Genomic DNA, 19,907 nt, shown 5'->3' with positions numbered 1-19,907 from the left:
TACCCGAGTGTGGAGGAGAGGAGAGTATCATCCACACCCAGGTAACATTAAAAAAGCTGTAAAAACAAGAATAAAATAAAAAATATATATATATACTTACCATCTGTCGGCCCGCGCAGCGCTCGTGCTTTGTTCCCGGCACTTGCAGTGAGTTGTAGGACCTGCGGTGACGTCAGAGTCATGTGACGGGTCACGTGATGCTGACGTCGGCAGGTCTTTCAATTCAAAGTTGCCGGCAGCCGGGAGAACGGAGTGTAAGCAGGACAGCGCGGGCCATCAGAGGTAAGTATATACACTCTCTCGGGTCACACTATATAAATCCATGCTGTTTGCATGGATTTATACAGTGTGACCTAGTTGTCAAGCACTTTCCAGGTGATGCTAAAATCGCCTGGAAAGAGCTTGTCAATCTGCATGCGGAAACGCATGTGAATCTGCATGTGGATCCGCATGTATTCTGCAGGAAAAACGCATGCACAATCTGCATGCGTTTTTTCTGCCAGGGAGATGCAGAAATTTTCTGCTTCATTTCTGCATCGTGTGCACACACCCTTATAGTGGAGTTTCGACTGTAAATCACAGGCGGCTCTTGCACATCTACTGTGCACATACTATAACTGGGATGTACAATTACGGTAATTTGCATTAAAGGGCTTCTTTGGTTAAAACAAGTTATCCCCAATCCATGGGCTCCACAGGACAGGTGATCACTTATTGAACGTTTGGGTTCGAACATTGGAAACCGTACCGATTGGAAGAATGGGGAAGTTTTATCCCTGACAGGACCCTTATCCCCATTCTGGAGCTGTAGGTGGGACGTCTGACCGCAGCTCCATTCATTCTCTTGGGGACTCCCAAAAAAGAGCAGCGCTCACAGCCACTGAGGGAATGAATGGTTCAGTGGTTGTGTCGTAGATGCCGCTCCAGTGTAATAGGGATAAAAGCTCCACATTCTACTGATCGGTGCAGGTCCCAGCATTCAGACCCAGGGCTGTGGAGTCGGGAAGCCAAACCTCCGACTCCAACTCCGATTCCTCAATTTCCATGACACCGACTCCAACTCCGACTCCCTCATACATGGCTCATGTTTAAGTGATAAATTTACTGTAGCACAGATTCATCTCAGCTAAAAGTCTAGACCCTTAGATCAGGAATAGGACAGACATTTCTAGGACATTTCATAACTTTCCAAAATTCTTGCCCAAGTTATTATATATTTTCGGTTCATTTTATACAACTCCGATTCTGACTCCACCAAAATGGACACAGACTCTGACTCCATAGCCCTGTTCAGACCCCCACCAATCAATAACTTATCACTTATCCTGTGGAGGGATGATTACTTGTTTTCCCCGGAGAATAGAGATGAGCAGTGTTCGACTCGAACTGTTCGCCAATCTCAAATTCGAGCTGTTTTGGGCGGTGTTCGAGCCGTTCGGTGAACACAAACAATTTGAAAAAAATTCGGCTGTTCGAAGGTTATGTTCGATAACTGTTCGTGCACCAAAATCATAACTGGATTTTTTCTCAGTAATGCTGAAAATTAATGTTAATACGCAGTTTGAGTGTACAGCGGGGCGGGGGGAGGGGCAGGGGATGGATCTCTGCATAAATAATGAAGATCTCCATTTTTTTTTCTCTTTCCCGCATTTACAGTGGGGAGGTGCAATCTGTCAGCCTATCAGCAGCGCACACACGGAGCGAACTGCTTTTTTTCACACAAGCAAGGGCATGTGTCATTGGCAGTGTATGTCACATGCCCTTGCCCTATAAGACCCAGCCATTTTCCCCATTGCCACCATTTTCTCACTGCTGCAGCTGCGTGTTAGACGGCACTGCTGTTGCTGTGTGCGCTATACTTTGTTAATTTCAAGCCAAATCTACAGATAGCTTGGGAGTAGGGAATAGTTGTGATTGCAGTCCTTTTAAGGACTAGGTTACATCATTTCCTACGACTTTTATCAGGCAGGTCTGTGCTCTTAAATAGGTTGGGAGTAAAGACTAATTGTAATTGCAGTCCTTTTCAGGACTAGGTTACATCAGTTCCTATCACTTTTTGCCAGGCAGGTCTGTGCCAGTGCTGTGCAAGTTTTTTTTCACAGCATTTGGCTAAATCCAGCAAAGCAAATCCTTTTTGTCCTCTTGCAGTGTGTGTTAGTCAGTGGAGAAGCCCATCTGTGTTGCAAGCTACACCACCTGTGTATAGAATCCAATTTTTTTACTGCACCTAGTGAAGTAAAACCTTTTGGGCATAGCATCATTCTATTAGTCCATCTATACTAACCTCCACCAGGTTGCAAATTCAATATAATTTTTTTCTGCATCTAGCTCTGAAAAAATATTTCGGCTTGTAGCAGTGTGTGGGACTTGTTCTATTAGTCTATCTATACTAACACGCCTATTCCCCTTTCCACCAGCAGCATGCCTTTTTCGACTCATTTTGGTGGTTAACAGTTTGGCCACTCAGCTCTGCTCGGTTCCCATCCACTGTTTTTTGTGCAAACAACTCCAGAGTTGTGAATTAGTTAACCACCAAAATGAGTCGAAAAAGGCATGCTGCTGGTGGAAAGGGGAATAGGCGTGTTGGGAAGGGAAAAAAAGGTTGTCTCCATGGGGTAAGTGTTAAAGCAACAGTAACATCTGCAGAAGAAAGACCATCTTCCAGCCAAACTAAGATGTCTACTTCTTTTAGCGGACAATGTGATAAGATCCCTTTCTTACGGCCACGCCAATCGCTACAAATTCCAGATGAGGCACAAAAACAGCAGGTGCTTCAACGGATATCAAGTGCTCCTTTAAGTGGGCTCTCCTCCACCTCAACTTCAACATCACAAATACTCCAGTCCTCAGAGGTGTCACCCCAATCGCACTTGCTTCCTCACAGCTCCCAAGTCTCCAGCTGCCCGTCTGAGTATGGGGTAGAACAGATGGTTGAGTCTGCAGAGCTGTTTACTCATACTATAGCCTGGGAATCTGAGGTCAGCTCCAGAGCTTCTGTGAATCCAGACGAGGAAATGATCTGCACTGATGCCCAGAATATTTATGCAGGACCAGACGCAGAAGGTTCTGACATAATGTAGACCCTCATTCCCAAACTGTAACTCCTGTTGGTGGAGACAATGAGGAAGACGATGATGAGACTCAAATACCTGATTGGAGCGACAACTTTAGTTTTTTGTCAGGGCAGGAAAAGGTTGGCTCTGAGGACGACGGGTATGATAACACACAGGGTGATGATGACGAGGTTGGAGATCCCACTTACTGTCAACCCACAGTCATCCAAGAGATGAGGTCAGCAGACGAGGTGGAGGAGTATGCTGGTGACGATGAGGTCAGGTTGCGCCTTCCTGGACAGAGACGTAGTACTGGAAGCACGTCAACAACTGCATCCTCAAACACAACTCTGCCTCTGACCACAAGTCGTGGTGGCTCTTCAGGTCGCATGGGTTCTAAGCCTTGCATAGCCTGGGCATTTTTTCAGATCGATAAAGATGACCCAACTTGTGTTATCTGTAACATTTGTCAGCAAAAGCTAAGTAGAGGCCAAAAAATACATAGTTTGAGTACTTCATGCATGAACCGGCACATAGATATGAAGCATAAGTTGCAGTGGGAAGCTCACTGTGCTACAATGCGGCCTAGCCGGCCGGGCCAACCACCGTTTGCCACATCTTGTGCATCCGCGGCCTCTTCATCCTCTGTGACTGGGGGGATAGCAGTCACACCTGTTTTGGGATGCAGACCTGCCACCTCTTTACCTGCAACAGCCAGCGTGATTGGCAGGTCATCATTTTCTTTGGAGGTGGAAACACCAGCTGGTGTTCAGCGCTGTCCGACATCGATAGCACCACCTTTGGATCAAGGAAACCTAACATGTCCGTCTGCATCTTCCTCACAGACCGGCAGTTTGCCGGGGGCACCCTTCTCAACCCCGTCTAAGCATAACAGCCAGCCCTCGGTCCCTCAGATGTGGACAAGTAAAAGACCATTTCCTCCTAGCCATGAGAAAGCTAAGAGGTTGAATTTCACCATCTGCAAGCTCTTGGCTACAGAAATGCTGCCTTTCCGCCAGCATGTCGCACACAACATCACCGCTTCTTTGAGAAACTCTGTGTGTGACAGGGTGCATTTCACCACAGACACTTGGACGAGTAGGCATGGACAGGGGCTTTACATGTCGCTGATTGGGCACTGGGTAACTATGGTGACAGCAGGACAAGGGGCTGCTGTCCAAGTCTTGCCGTCCCCACGAGTTGTGCGTCAATCCTCTTTATCTCGAAGTTCCTCCACTGCTTCTGCCTCCTCAACTTCCTCTCGGTCCTCCACCTGCACCCAAAGCCTTTCTGGTCATGCCACAAGCTTTCTAACTGCGCAGAAGGGATCCTGCACACTAACTTACTATGCTGGCAGCAGGGCCCAACGTCATCAGGCGGTTTTTACTTTGAAATGTCTGGGAAATGTGAGTAACACAGCTGAGGAGTTGTGGTCAGCTCTGGAGAACCAGTTTCATGAATGGTTGTCTCCACTGGACCTGAAACCAGGGAAGGCCGTGTGCGACAATGCTGCAAACCTCGGTGCGGCCCTTCGCCGGGGCAATGTCACACACGTGCCTTGTATGGCTCATGTGTTGAACCTGGTTGTCCAGCAATTTTTAGCCCACTATCCCGGACTAGATGGCCTTCTGCAGAGGGCATGGTCGCTGTGTGCTCACTTCCGCCATTCTCATCCCGCAGCTCAGCGACTTACATCTCTACAGAAGTCGTTGGGCCTGCCACTTCACCGGCTAAAATGCGATGTGCCTACCCGGTGGAATTCAACTCTGCACATGTTGCAGCGACTGTGGCAGCACCGACAAGCCCTGGTGCAATACGTTGTGATGTATAGCCTGGGCGAACGAGATCCAGAGGTGGGGCAAATCACGCTGGAGGAGTGGTCTCAGATCAGGGACCTATGCACCCTTCTGCACAGTTTTGAAATTGCGACAAAGTTGTTTAGTGCTGACTGATGCCATTATCAGCATGACTATTCCGGTGATTTACATGCTGGAGCACATGCTAAACAGAATTCGGAGTCAGGTGGTAGCACAAGAGGAGGTGGAGGAAGTAGAGGAGGAGGAGTTGTATGCGGAAGGGCTAACATCTGCAAGGTCTAGGCGGTCGGCAGCACCAAGACGGCAGGCATGTGAGGGTGGGGGAGATGGTTTTACCAGGGCTCATGGTAGCAGCCAAACTAGTGAGGAAGGTGCAGGAGCCCAGGAAGAAGTGGAGGACGAACTGATGGAAGACTCATCAGATGAGGGAGACCTTGATCACATTTGTGTTGTGCGAAGTTGGGGGGAGAGGGCAGAGGAAGGAAGCATGATTGTTACCTCGCCACCAACACAACAGGGACTTGGTGCTCCTGGATGCGCAAGACACATGAGTGCCTTCTTGTTGCACTACCTACAACATGACCCTCGAATTGTGAGAATTAGAAATAATCCTGACTACTGGGTTGCCACACTGTTAGATCCCCGGTACAAAAGTAAATTTTCAGAAATGCAGGAGTATCAGCAGAGACTGTTGCAGAATCTTACATGTGCTTTTCCCCAAAAAAATAATGGTGCACGTAGTGAATCTCACAGTTCCAACTTTCCAACCATGGGACCGTCGAGTGTTTAGCACTCAAAACGTAACAGAAACACAGTATCTGCTGGTAACATCAATTTTGCGGAATCATTTCACCACTTTTTTAGCCCATCCTTTGCAAGGCCACAGGAGACAAGAAGTCTGACACATAGTCAACGCCTAGAGACAATTGTACAGGAGTATCTCCAAGTAAACATTGAAGCCATGACTGTCACTGGACCCTTGCTCTTTTTGGGCTTCCAATCTAGATAAAGGGCCGGAGCTTGCCACTTACGCCTTGGAGATCTTGTCATGCCCCGCAGTCAGCGTTCTGTCTGAACGTGTGTTCAGCGCTGCTGGTGGTGTGCTGACAGATAAGCGCACGCGGCTCTCCACTGATAATGTAGACAGACTCGGGTTCATAAAGATAAACAAATCATGGATCCGAAACGACTTTTCTACCCCTGTGTCATCCTGGGGAGAGTAAAAGCTTGGTGATTTGTTAAAATCACCTCACCAACCGTTTTAAGCTTTCAAATTACTAATCATGTTTATCTGTATCTTGGCTGGAAAATAATCTGGGCTTTGTAGCAGTTTGCAGCACTGATTCTATTAGGCCATCTATACTAAGCTCCACCAGCTTTCAAATTAATAATAATTTTTAGCTGCATCTAGCCCGGAAAATAATTTTGGGGCTCCTAGATGCGCAAGACACATGAGTGCCTTCTTGCTGCACTACCTGTAACATGACCCTCAGATTGTCAGAATTCAAAATAATCCTGACTACTGGGTTGCCACACTCTTAGATCCCCCACACTCTTCGATCAACCTTTTCATTTTAATAAAGAACAAAAAAATGGTCATTTTTGAAATTATAAGCATTAGCAGATTATTAGAAACTGAAATCAAACAGTTTTCAACTCAAAACTTTATTCTAGGTGATCTTACATTTGCACATAGAACCCCTTGATCGAAAGGAGCTTCTGAACTCTCTCGTCCATTGAATTTGTTAGGTTTTGGATGGTTTCTGCTTCAATTGTTTTGCATGAGGACAGAATACCCTCCCAGAGCTGTTGCTTAGATGTGAACTGCCTCCTGCCATCATAGACACTCCTTTTGATGATGCTCCAGAGGTTCTCAATGGGGTTGAGGTCAGGGGAGCATGGAGGTCACACCATAAGTTTGTCCCCTTTTATGCCCATATCAGCCAGAGATGTAGATGTGTTATGTGCAGCATGAGACGGTGCATTATCATGCATGAAAATGATCTTGCTGCGGAATACACGGTTCTTCTACTTGAACCATGGCAGGAAGTGCTGTTTGAGAAACTTCACATTCATTATGGAGTTCATCTTTACCCCTTCAGGGATCCTAAAGGGGCCGGCAATCTCTCTCCCCATGATTCCAGCCCAAAACATTACTCCACCTCCTCCTTGTTGGCGCCATAGCCGTGTTTGGGTGGGGTATCCATCAACCAGCCATCCTCCACTCCATCCGTCTGGACCATCGAGCGTTGCACGGCACTCATCGGTGAACAAAACAGTTTTGAAGTCAGTCTTCATGTATTGTTTGGCCCACTGGAGCCATTTCTGCTTGTGTACAGTGGATAGAGGAGGTCGACAGGATGACTTACGCACAGCTGCAAACCTCTGAAGGACCCTGCATCTTGTTGTTCGGGGGACGTTGGAGGCACCAGCAGCTTCAAAAACTTGTCTGCTGCTATGACAAGGGTTTTTTGCCGCTGCTCCTTTAACCTGACGTAATTGCCTGTAGGAAAGAGTCCTCAATTTTCCCATATCAGCATGCACACGTGTGTACTGTGAATCAGCTACATACTTCTTGATTGTGCGATGATCAGGATGAAGTGTCTTGGCAATGTTGATTGTAGTCATGCCTTGACCTAAACACTCCACAATTTGTTGCTTCTCAGCAGCCGACACATCCTTTTTCGTTTCCATTTTGGCAGAAAATGTAGGCTGCCTTCTTAAGTAGTCTAGCCTTTCATTGGACACACCTGCCAAACTAATTAGCACGGGTGTCTGCAATTGCTTACAGTGATATGAAGAGCCCTGACACGCATCACCATCAATGAGTTTAACTGACAAACAAAAAAATTCTTACCTTATCACTCCTAAACACTTTTTGCATAATAATTTGGAACACAGTGTACATGTGCTTTTTCACAAAACACCAGTGGTTCACGTAGTGAATCTTGCAGTTGTAACTTGCCAACCGTGGTCTGTATGGAGTTGTTCAATAAAGGGCCCAAAATTAAGATAACATAGACGGGAGAGGTCTCTATGAATAGGAATTCCTAAGTATTTGATACCCTGTGAGGGCCAGGCAAAGGGAAAGTTGGACTGGATGGAATCCTGTATGGATTTGGGGAGGGAGACATCGAGGGCCTCAGACTTCGCTGCATTGATTTTAAAATTTGACCATGTAACAAAGTGATCTATTTCAGCCATAACAGCAGGGATGGATATATGTGATTGAGTGATATATACTAGGACATCATCAGCAAATGCAGAGCACTTGTACTCGGTGCCTCCCACCTCAATCCACCTAATATTGGGGTTATGGCGAATTGATCAGAGCAGGTGCTCTGTCACTAGGATGTATAAGAGAGGGGACAGAGGACATCCCTGCCTTGTCCCATTGGTGATTATGAAAGGTGATGAAAATGTTCCATTCATCTTCAGCCTAGGTGACTTATTGCGATACAGGGCCGTGATTTTGGCTATAAAAGGGTCCCCTAGACCCGTTCCCCAAGCTTTATAAGAGAATAATATATGGCGTGCCACGAGACTCTATGGAATGCTTTCTCAGCATCCATCGAGAGTATCTAATTACAAATTTTTAACTGCATCTAGCCCAGGAAATACTTTGTGCCTAGTAGCAGTGTCTGCTAGTCAGCGGATTATCCCGGCTGTTAAGCAAGCTACACCACCTGTAGTTTGGACACTTAATTTTTTCAAAGGAAATGCTTCGGGCTCCCGGGACACTCAGTGAAGAGCATCGGGAGGCACCCCAAGGCACAGGGGCTGGGACTGGCGGTAGGACACCTTGCGGTGGACCACCAAGCTCGATCCTTATAAAAGCTTTTTAACTGCAGCAGCTTTAGTGGACGCTGCTGGAGCTGGAATTCCCGCAGCTGCTGGCATCAGACTTGCCCTCCAATAGATCCTTGTAAATGGATTTAAAGTGTACTCATTCAAATTAGAGAGACAATTTAAATTAAAAAGCTTAGACCTGCCTCCACCGCAGGGGGGCTCGCTCAACCCACCAGCGGACAGGCACCAGTATTGGGAGAGGGGGGCAGGCCGTCAGGGTCCACCGCAGCTCTGGCAGAAACCCGGCGACACGGAGGTCGCACGGGCAGGAACGGACTGGCCGTGTCGGCTTCGCACTTTTTTGGTTTTAGAAGGGCATGACATGCCTATATCTGTGTCTCCCCCTCCTTTTACTCCTCCACCTCTTTTCTTTTCGCATGACTATATGTACTTGTCACTTTTCCATGTGTTAGTTGTGTCTTCTGAGCAGTTTGTCAGCTTTTGGACACCTTTGAAGGTGTTTTCTATGTGTTTCTATGTGTTTTTGTTTGCCTGCCATTGGTTTTAACGGTGTTCGAAGGTGTTCGATGAACAGTTAGACGAACAGTTCGGCGAACATACGGGTGTTCGACGAACCGAACCGAACTCGAACACTACGGGGGTGGCTCAACACTACCGGAGAACCCTTGTAAGTGCATCTCCGCCGCTCTGGTCCAAGTATTTAATCTCTAAGGCCACGGCACCACTATCAGTATTCGCTTAGTATTTTTCCTCAGGAGTGGGAGCCAAAACGAGGTGAGGAACAATCAGAAAAGGTATAATAGAAACAAGTCTCCAATTCTGCATTTATCACCCACTCCTGGTTTTGGCTCCCACTCCTGAGAAAAAATACCGACCGAATATTGACCAAATACTGATAGTGGTGCTGTGTCCTAATGGAAAAAAGTATTTTCCTAGTTAATATCAGCAAGAACAAATGACTGCCATACATAACACAACACAATCCACTATACCAACACCAATAATACCACATACAAAAGGGACAAATATCGCCACACCATGACCAGACCACATTTTACCACCACAAAGCCCGTGCCCCTTAAAACCGCAGTTTTTTTTTCCCCTTCTCTTTTTCCCCCTCTCCTCTGCAGCAGTGGCCAACCGACGAAATTCCCGGTACCCCACCAGCTCAGTCTGACCCTGATCAAGTGTTTTCTTTTCAACTCTGTATGGTTGCTGTGTATATGCATGCCATTTGTTTAACTGTATAAGAGAACACAGCAGACAGCATTTTGCTAAAAAGTGGGCCACTGCTAAGAGACAGTTTTATAATGTATCCTTATGATGAACAGATGCCCCAATCAGACATATACCGTCTGAGAGTATGTGCCTTACAGAGGTCATAAACACTATCTCCAGTCTTACAAACCGCACAGGGCAAAAATATATATTAGATTAAACAATATATTAGATTAGATTAGACAATATATATTAGATTAAAAGCTTGAATTGATGTACTAAAGCACTTTTACTAATATGTTCTGAAGTCTGATCTTCGGAAGTATTTACACTATTCAACACTGAAATACGTTATTTTTAACTCTGGTATCCAGTAGTTTAAAAAAAATGAAATTGTACTTACGCAAAAAACAGAGCAGGAAGTTTGTTAATCTTGTCTAATTTTTCTACAAGCTGAGGAAAATATTTGTCACAATCTACCTCAGAGGTCTCTTTAGTTTTGAGGCTTTCCAGCACTTTTAAAACCTTAAAAAGATAAAATATTGCTGATCATTCATTCATTCATCTATACATACTGTATTTAAAGGGAATCTGTCACCAGATTTTTGCTGCTCCATCTGAGATCAGCATGATGTAGGGACAGAGACCCTGATTCCAGTTATGTACTTTTTATAAAATCACAGTTTTATCTGTGGCAAATTTACCAGTTCTCTAATGCTGAGCTCTGTATAACCCCACCCACACCACTGATTGACAGCTGTGTACACTGTGCATAGGCATAAAGCTGCCAATCAATGTTGCGGTGGGATTATACAGGGCTCATGAATATGGAGGACTACATGGCAGTAGGTTTACTAATCCTCTAGTGATAATCTCTTGCTGATAAAACAGTGATTTTATCAAAAATAAAGCAAGCAACCCAGTAAGTGACACATTGCTGGAATCAGGGTCTCTACAATTTACTGCTCTTAGATTAAGTAGCAAAAACCTGGTGACAGATTCCCTTTAAAGGTATAGCTATTGTTTCAGGAGAACTTGCATTCGAATGCCTGTGTCTGCCTCTATCTCTTGCCTCCACCTACGTGCTCCCCTCTTCATAAACCTTTGGGATCAGCAAATGCTATCTGATTTCTCATTAATTGCTTATTCTCTCTTCAGGAAACACCGATTTTACCAATGAATTGAAAGTGCTTAATGAGTGAACGAGATAAAAGTATTTTTTGTATTAAAGGGAATTTATTATTTAATTAATGAGATTATTAATTTGCTCAGTTAATATTTAAAGGGAACTTGACAGGTGATACATGCTGCCAAAACTTTAGGCAGCATGTATCAGTCACTGGCAGTACTATCAGTGGCATGTATATTTGTCTCTGAAACACTGTGTCATATCAGAGAAAAACATTAGGAAACTGGTTTTCAGTGACAGGCTGTTAACATAGGAAACCAGTAGTAAACATTACTATTACAAATCTCTCCATTCTTGAGAACAGAGAAGATATTTAATAAGAAGTAAATTGCAAAGTTGCTTGTTTATGCCATTTTAACAGTTTTAGTGATGAGCAAGCATGTATTCTTAACCCTTTCGGTGAGCTAGCTCGGGTGCTTGCCGAGCATTTTCGGCGTGCTCGGTATATGTTAGTGTCGCCGTGGCTGCATGTGTCACAGCTTAGACACATGCAGGGATTGCATGTTCGTTAGGCAATCCCTGCATGTGTCACAGCTGTGTAACAGCCGTGACACATGCAGCCGCTGCGACACTAACATACAGGTGCTTCTCACTAAATTAGAATATCATCAAAAAGTTTATTTATTTCAGTTCTTCAATACAAAAAGTGAAACAGAGTAATCTATTTCAAGTTAGGTCTGTTAATGTTGATGATTATGGCTTACAGCCAATGAAAACACAAAAGTCATTATCTCAGTAAATTACAGTTAGGTCCATATATATTTGGACAAAGACAACATTTTTCGAATTTTGGTTCTAGACATTACCACAATGAATTTTAAACAAAACAATTCAGATGCAGTTGAAGTTCAGACTTTCAGCTTTCATTTGAGTTTATCCACATTAAAATTGGATGAAGGGTTTAGGAGTTTCAGCTCCAAAACATGTGCCACCCTGTTTTTAAAGGTGACCAAAAGTAATTGGACAGATTAAATAATTGTAAATAAAATGTTCATTTCTAGTACTTGGTTGAAAACCCTTTGTTGGCAAAGACTGCCTGAAGTCTTGAACTCATGGACATAAGCAGACGCTGTGTTTCCTCCTTTTTGATGCTCTGCCAGTCCTTCACTGCGGTGGTTTTCAGTTGCTGTTGTTTGTGGGCCTTTCTGTCTGAAGTTTAGTCTTTAACAAGTGAAATGCATGCTCAATTGGGTTGAGATCAGGTGACTGACTTGGCCATTCAAGAATATTCCACTTCTTTGCTTTAATAAACTCCTGGGTTGCTTTGGCTTTATATTTTGGATCATTGTCCATCTGTAGTATGAAACAACGACCAATCAGTTTGGCTGCATTTGGCTGGATCTGAGCACACAGTATGGCTCTGAATACATCCGAATTCATTTGGCTGCTTCTGTCCTGTGTCACATCATCAATAAACACTAGTGACCCAGTGCCACTGGCAGCCATGCATGCCCAAACCATCACACTGCCTCCGCCGTGTTTAACAGATGATGTGGTATGCTTTGGATCATGAGCTGTACTACGCCTTCGCCATACTTTTCTCTTTCTATCATTCTGGTAGAGGTTGATCTTGGTTTCATCTGTCCAAAGAATGTTCTTCCAGAACTGTGCTGGCTTTTTTAGATGTTTTTTAGCAAAGTCCAGTCTAGCCATTTTATTCTTGATGCTTATGAGTGGCTTGCACCGTGCAGTGAACCCTCTGTATTTACTTTCATGCAGTCTTCTCTTTATGGTAGATTTGGATATTGATACGCCTACCTCCTGGAGAGTGTTATTCACTTGGTTGGCTGTTGTGAAGGGGTTTCCCTTCACCATGGAGATTATTCTGTGATCATCCACCACTGTTGTCTTCCTTGGCGCCCAGGTCTTTTTGCATTGATGAGTTCACCAGTGCTTTCTTTCTTTCTCAGGATGTACCAAACTGTAGATTTTGCCATTCCTAATATTGTAGCAATTTCTCGGATGGGTTTTTTCTGTTTTTGCATCTTAAGGATGGCTTGTTTCACCTGCATGGAGAGCTCCTTTGACCGCATGTTTACTTCACAGCAAAACCTTCCAAATGCAAGCACCACTCCTCAAATCAACTCCAGGCCTTTTATCTGCTTAATTGAGAATGACATAACGAAGGGATTGCCCACACCTGTCCATGAAATAGCCTTGGACTCAATTGTCCAATAACTTTTGGTCCCTTTAAAAATAGGGTGGCACATGTTAAGGAGCTGAAACTCCTAAACCCTTCATCCAATTTTAATGTGGATACCCTCAAATGAAAGCAGAAAGTCTGAACTTCAACTGCATCTGAATTGTTTTGTTTAAAATTCATTGTGGTAATGTCTAGAACCAAAATTAGAAAAATGTTGTCTCTGTCCAAATATATATGGACCTAACTGTAGAATGATTAACAAAAACACCTGCAAAGGCTTCCTAAGCGTTTAAAAAGGTCCCTTAGTCTGTTTCAGTAGGCTCCAAAATCATGGGGAAGATTGCTCACTTGACAGATGTCCAGAAGGCAATCATTGACACACTCCACAAGGAGGGTAAGCCACAAAAGATCAATGCTAAAGAAGCTGGCTGTTGAGAGTGCTGTATCCAAGCAAATTAATGGAACGTTGAGTGGAAGGAAAAAGTGTAGTAAAAAAAGGTGCACAAGCAACCGGGATAACCGCAGCCTTGAAAGGATTGTTAAGAAAAGGCCATTCAAAAATTTGGGGGAGATTCACAAGGAGTGGACTGCTGCTGCAGTCATTGCTTCAAGAGCCATCAAACACAGACTTATCCAGGCAATGGGCTGCAAGTGTCGCATTCCTTATGTCAAGCCACTCATGACCAATAGACAACGCCAGAAGTGTCTTACCTGGGCCAAGGAGAAAAAGACCTGGACTGTTGCTCAGTGCTCCAAGGTGTTTTCAGATTAAAGTAAATTTTGCATTTCATTTGGAAATCAAGGTCCCAGTGTCTGGAGGAAGAGTGGAGAGGCCACAATCCAAGCTGCTTGAGGTCTAGTGTGAAGTTTCCACAATCAGTGATGGTTTGGGGAGCCATGTCACCTGCTGGTGTAGGTCCACTGTGTTTTATCAAGACCAAAGTCAGCGCAGCCGTCTACCAGGAAATTTTAAAGCACTTCATGCTTCCCTCTGCCGACAAGCTTTTTGGAAATGGAAATTTCATTCTCCAGCAGGACTTGGCACCTGCCCACACTGCCAAAAGTACCAATACCTGGTTTAAAAACAACAGTATCACTGTGCTTAATTGTCCAGCAAACTCGCCTGACCTTAACCCTATAGAGAATCTATGGGGTATTGTCAAGAGGTAGATGAGAGACACCAGACCAAACAATGCAGATGAGCCGAAGACTGCTATCAAAGCAACCTGGGCTTCCATTACACCTCAGCAGTGCCACAGGCTGATCGCCTCCATGACATGCCGCATTGATGCAGTAATTGATGCAAAAGGAGCCCGACCAAGTATTGAGTGCATTTACTGAACATACATTTCAGTAGGCCAACATTTCGGATTTTAAAATTCTTTTTCAAGCTGTTGTTATAAAGTATTCTAATTTACTGAGATAATGACTTTTGTGTATTCATTGGCTGTAAGCCATAATAATCAACATTAACAGAAATAAACACTTGAAATAGATCACTCTGTTTGTAATGACTCTTTATAATATACGAGTTTCACTTTTTGTATTGAAGAATTGAAATAAATAAATTTTTTGATGATATTCTAATTTTGAGAGAAGCACCTGTACATGCTGAGCACGCCGAAAATACTCGGCGAGCACCCGAGAGTGCTCGCCGAAAGAGTTAACAATACATGCTGGCTTATCATTACAGTTTATGTTGACAAGAAAAACCCTCTAAGCTGCTTTATTGAAAGCTACTGTAAGTGGCATAAAAAAGGAAGTCGGAAAGGGGGTCCTTGATTTGGGGAATATGTGGTAGTGAAGTGAGGTGTCTAGTAGGGTTTCCCTTCACTGATTTTGTCTAAATGCAACAAAATTATCATAATTGTGTCATCCCTTGAGTTTGACAATTTTTTTTCTAGATGACATGTGGTGCCAAAACAAATTAAAACTTTTCTCTTTTATGTTTTGTGGATATATATTATCTCAAATAAATGTTATTAGCATTTTGAATAAACTTAGACATATAGAGAAAATATTGTCAGAATACAAGCGTTAATATGTGAGAGCAGTACCAATGGGAGCGCTAGATCAATGTAAAATAGCATTTTACATGTAAAGTACAGTAATAACAAAATAACATTTGTAAGCTAAAGAAAGGGGAGAAGGGGAGAGCAACTACATACAGTCATAGGAAATAAAGAGATTTTCCAATGAATGGAGCAATTACTGCTTTTTACTGAGTTAAATCTTGATTGCTAAAAACAGAAAAAGCACATATATCCTAGGAATTAAAGGGAATCTGTCAGAAGGTTTTTGCTATTTAATCTGAGAGCAGCATAATGTAGGCACAGAAACCCTGATTCCAAGGATGTGTCACTTATTAGGCTAACCTTGCTGTGTGAAATGTAATGAATTCCGCTGTTACAAGGGCAGTACTCAAGTGTCGTACTGATCCCTATAATGTTAAGCGCAAAAGCAGAGAAAATCCCTCTCGATACATTTCTACCTCAAATGTGATGAGTAGTGATGAGCGATCACTAAAATGCTCGGGTACTCGTTGCTCGGGTCGAGCAAATTGGAATACTCGGGTGCTCGACCCGAGCAACAAGCCCAATGTAAGTCTATGGGAAACTCGAGCATTTTTCAGGCGGCTCCCCCGGCGGTCAGCAGACAGCCTAAAAATTGCCCAAATCGATGGGAACAGTGCTCAAATGACATGGGAACAGCATGGGGAAGACCCCTGGAAGCATTTGACTCTCAAGTCACTGCTGTCAACAACGTTGTCAGAGGTATTACGCCACTTTTACGGACTCACAATAAAACATACAAAAACGAAATCAAAATGGATTTTCCTGGGAAATATGTTAAGGAACATCCTTTCCAGGGTAATGACTTGTATATAAGGCAAAATAAATAACCAAAGCCAAAAATACTCCTCCACACTTTGGGCTATGTTCACATGTAGCATTTTTGATGCGTTTTTGCACTTTTGCATTGCTTTCAACCAAGACAAATGCATTCACTGGAAAATGTCATTTTAACATTTTACAACTTTATCTGGCCATGTGGTGTGTGACACATCATCAAACACGTGCATACAGTGCTGAAAAGACATGGGAACAGCATGGGGAAGACCAGTGAAAGCATCTCTGACTCCCAGGTCACCGCCTAAAAGTGTGCCCATCATAAGTGATCCTTGGCGCATGCGAAGATGCCTCCAGCCATGCACCTGTCGTTGCAGACTTGCAACAATCACCGTCCACGTCCTTGTCCCAGTGCAGCGTTCAGTTGTCCCTACCCCATTCCTTGGAATGCAAGCACAAGTATGCAGAAAGCCACCCACCCACAGGCTGCAATACTATACTGCCAAATTTTTGACAGCTGCTTGCACTTGAAATGTGGCCTTTTAGGCTCATGGAGGCGGAAGCTTTTCATAACATCATGCTGGTGGCGGCCGGGTGTCCATACTCGGTCCCCAGCCGCCACTGTTTGTTTCTCCCGGTGTCGCCCCTGCCTTCCACAAGCACGGGTCCCACAACATTACCCGTGCCCTCCCCAGTGCACTTACTGGGAAGGACCGCCTAACCACAAACACGTGGACAGGTGAATGTGGCCAGGGACGGTACGGAGCCAGTCCACAACTTTTTTTGGCCAGGGACGGTACGGAGCCAGTCCACAACTTTTTTTGCTGAGAGTTGTATTTAGCTCGGTGAAAGGACTGGCATAGAGGGAAACAGTATCCACCCTGCGTGTCCTTTATCCAAGGAAGTCCTGTAATGCAGCTTGTTGCAAAAGCAATGGCAGCTCGTCCAACATCAACTCGCACTTGTCAGTGGTGCTTTGACACACACACATCTTTCTTTGCGCATTTAATTTCTTGAATACAGAGTTGGACAATGGCCTGATCTGTAATGCGGTTTGAGAAATAAGCATGGCCGATCCACATTAAAAAAGCAGCCATAGAGTGTCCGGGAACCTTCCCCCATACTTTTCTTAGACAGGGCTGCTTTTCGGCAGGGTTGGAAGGGCCCACCAGAGAATCTGAGACTCCTCCGGCGGGCCCTGGCTTCTCCTTCAGGAGAGTTCATAGTGCCGAGGTGAGGCCATGATGATGGAGGCCACCATCTGCTAAGTTTTCTGTTACTTGGAATGCAAGAGCAAGTATGCAGCCAGCCATCCACCCACCCACAGGCCGCAACACTAAACTGACAGATTTCTGGGCAGCTTTTTGCAGTTGAAATATGGCCTTTTAAGCTTGTGGAGGCGGAAGCTTTTCACAACCTCATGCCGGGTGTCCATACTCTGTCCCCAGCCGCCACTATATTTCCCGGTATCGCCTCCGCCTTCCACAAGCATGGGTCCCACAACATTACTCGTGCCCTCCCCAGTGCACTTACTGGGAAGGACCGCCTAACCACAAACACATGGACAGGTGAATGTGGCCAGGGACGGTATGGGGCCAGTCCACAACTTTTTTTGCTAAGAGTTGTATTTAGCTCGGTGAAAGGATTGGCATAGAGGGAAACCGTATCTACCCTGCGTGTCATTTCTCCCAGGAAGTCCTCTAAAGCTGCTTGCACTTGAAATGTGGCCTGAACATTACTGCTGGTACTTTTCTATGGGAATTTGCTTGCCTCCTACCAGCCTGGAATATTTCCAGCAAACTATGGTACGATGCCATGGTATTAGCACTGCCCCCAGTAGCGAAGCCATCCCCAATTTCCTTCTCAGGAATTTTATTTGGTAGATTGAGTGGCCGCCCAAATACATTTTCTCACAAAGAAGCTGAAGATAGAGTGGCAGTAGGTGCAAGTTTCTCCAGCCTGTTAGATATTAGAGGGTGAACGGCAGCACATTGGATCAGTGGTTAGCACTGAAGCCTTGCAGCGCTGGAATCCTGGGTTCAAATCCCAGCAAGGACAACATCTGCAAGGACTTTGTATGTTCTCCCCGTGTTTGTGTGTGTTTCCTCCTCTGTAAAAAAGCAGCCATAGAGTGTCCGGGAACATTCCCACACACTTTTCTTAGCCAGGACTGCTACTCGGCAGGGTTGGACGGTCCCACCAGAGAATCCTCTGGTGTGCTTTGGCTTCTACCTCAGGAAAGTTCATGATAACGCTAACTTTGCAGCTGCTATGGGGCTCTTGAGCGGGGAAGAAAGGTTAGCCCTCAGAATAAAATCCTCTGGTGGACACAATGTTTTTCAATCTGAAACAGCTTCTCAGTGGGAGTTGTATTTCACCACAGCCATATTCTTTAGCTCTGTGAAAGGACTGGCATAGAGGGAAACCGTATCTATTCTGGCTGTCATTTCTCCGTCACCAGGTTCCGCCCATTGTCGCACACGACCATGCCTGGCTGTATGTTCAGCGGTGAGAGCCACATATCAGGCTGCTGTGTTACAGCTTTCAACAACTCTGCAGCGCTGGGCGGTTTGTCAATTAAGCATTAAGCATGTTATCTTCAGCACAGCCTGTTGCCGCTTGGCCAAGGCAGTGCTACAGTGCTGTCAGCTTGTGACTGATGTGGTCATTTCGGAGATTGTTCAGCTCATGCACTTCCTCCTCAATGTGATTACATTGAGGTTAAATTAATGACGCTGTTTTTTATACTAAAGAAAGATCCTATTGTTTTTTTTTTTTTTTACGTTATTTTTTAAGACAAATGCATTCACCGGGAAATGTCATTTTAACATTTTTCAACCTTATCTGGCAATGTGGTATTTGACACATCATCAGACACATCCTGTTTTATTCATGATGGAGGGACTCTGAAAGTCATAAAGCCTATTTTTATAGGGACATCAGACAGCCCTTACTATTCTTAAAAAGCCAGCAGTCGGCCCTAGCTATTATTAGAGAGCCATTAGTCGGCTATGCTTTGTTGATCCCTTTATTAACAAGTGGGTCTCTTATACTGTTATTGCGTATCCAGTGACTGCAAGAGCTGCCAAAATATTTGGACGCAACCCAATACCCCTTTGAAGAGAAATAGAGGAGGGTCTCAGTAAAAAAAATGTTCCCATTATAAAGGAGCGGGTCTGCTATACAGTTATAGTGTATGCAGTGAGTCCAACGGCTGACCAATTTTAGTAAAAACACCACTAAGAATTTAAAGACACATAGAGCAGGGCCACAGTAACAAGGTACGACATGTTCCCATTAGAAAGGAGAGGGTCTGCTATACAGTTATAGGGTATGCAGTGTGCCCAACGGCTGACCAAAAAACCCACAAAGAATTTAAAGACAAATTATGTGGGTGTTGCATCATGGACCACGGTCACCCTGGTGATATGGTGGTGGAGGATGAGGAGAAGGAGGAGGACAAGAGCAAATAGCCCAAATCAGGAAGCGTATACCCATGTGTGGGTGTGAAAAGGTGCATGGGAATACACCTCCTGAAAAGGTGCATGGGAATACACCTCCCAAGAAAAGACATTGGATTTGAGTTTATGTTACGCTGCTATCATTCGGTGGTCTTGAGAAGTCTGGCCCAATCCAGCCCTTGTTCATTTTTATAAGAGTCAGCCTGTCAGCATTTTCAGTTGACAGGCGGATGCGCTTATCAGTTATAATTCCACCAGCGGCACTAAATACCCGCTCTGATAAAACGCTGGTGGCAGGGCAGACCAGGACCACCAAGACATAGAGAGCAAGTTCAGCCAGTTTTTAATTATAGGGCACAGTGGAATC

The 19,907-nt window shown here is 44.6% G+C and overlaps 1 protein-coding gene across 4 annotated transcripts in view; it reads right to left on the bottom strand.

Annotated features, from left to right (window-relative positions):
* LOC141157210 (probable ATP-dependent RNA helicase DDX60) overlaps nt 1-19,907 on the bottom strand; it is a 1,123,923-nt gene that overhangs the window by 343,963 nt on the left and 760,053 nt on the right. For all 4 annotated transcript variants that reach the window (XM_073644228.1, XM_073644203.1, XM_073644220.1 and 1 more), the window contains one exon: nt 10,302-10,423. In XM_073644228.1, coding sequence (XP_073500329.1) covers nt 10,302-10,423 — 122 coding nt within the window. The remainder of the gene's footprint in view (nt 1-10,301; nt 10,424-19,907) is intronic.

Source organism: Phyllobates terribilis, unplaced genomic scaffold (assembly GCF_046119375.1).
Source record: "Phyllobates terribilis strain yellow unplaced genomic scaffold, ASM4611937v1 Scaffold_1__5_contigs__length_1240528914, whole genome shotgun sequence".
Lineage (NCBI taxonomy): Eukaryota > Metazoa > Chordata > Amphibia > Anura > Dendrobatidae > Phyllobates > Phyllobates terribilis.
Note: the sequence above shows the minus strand (reverse complement) of the source record. Positions and strands in the feature narration are given on the sequence as shown.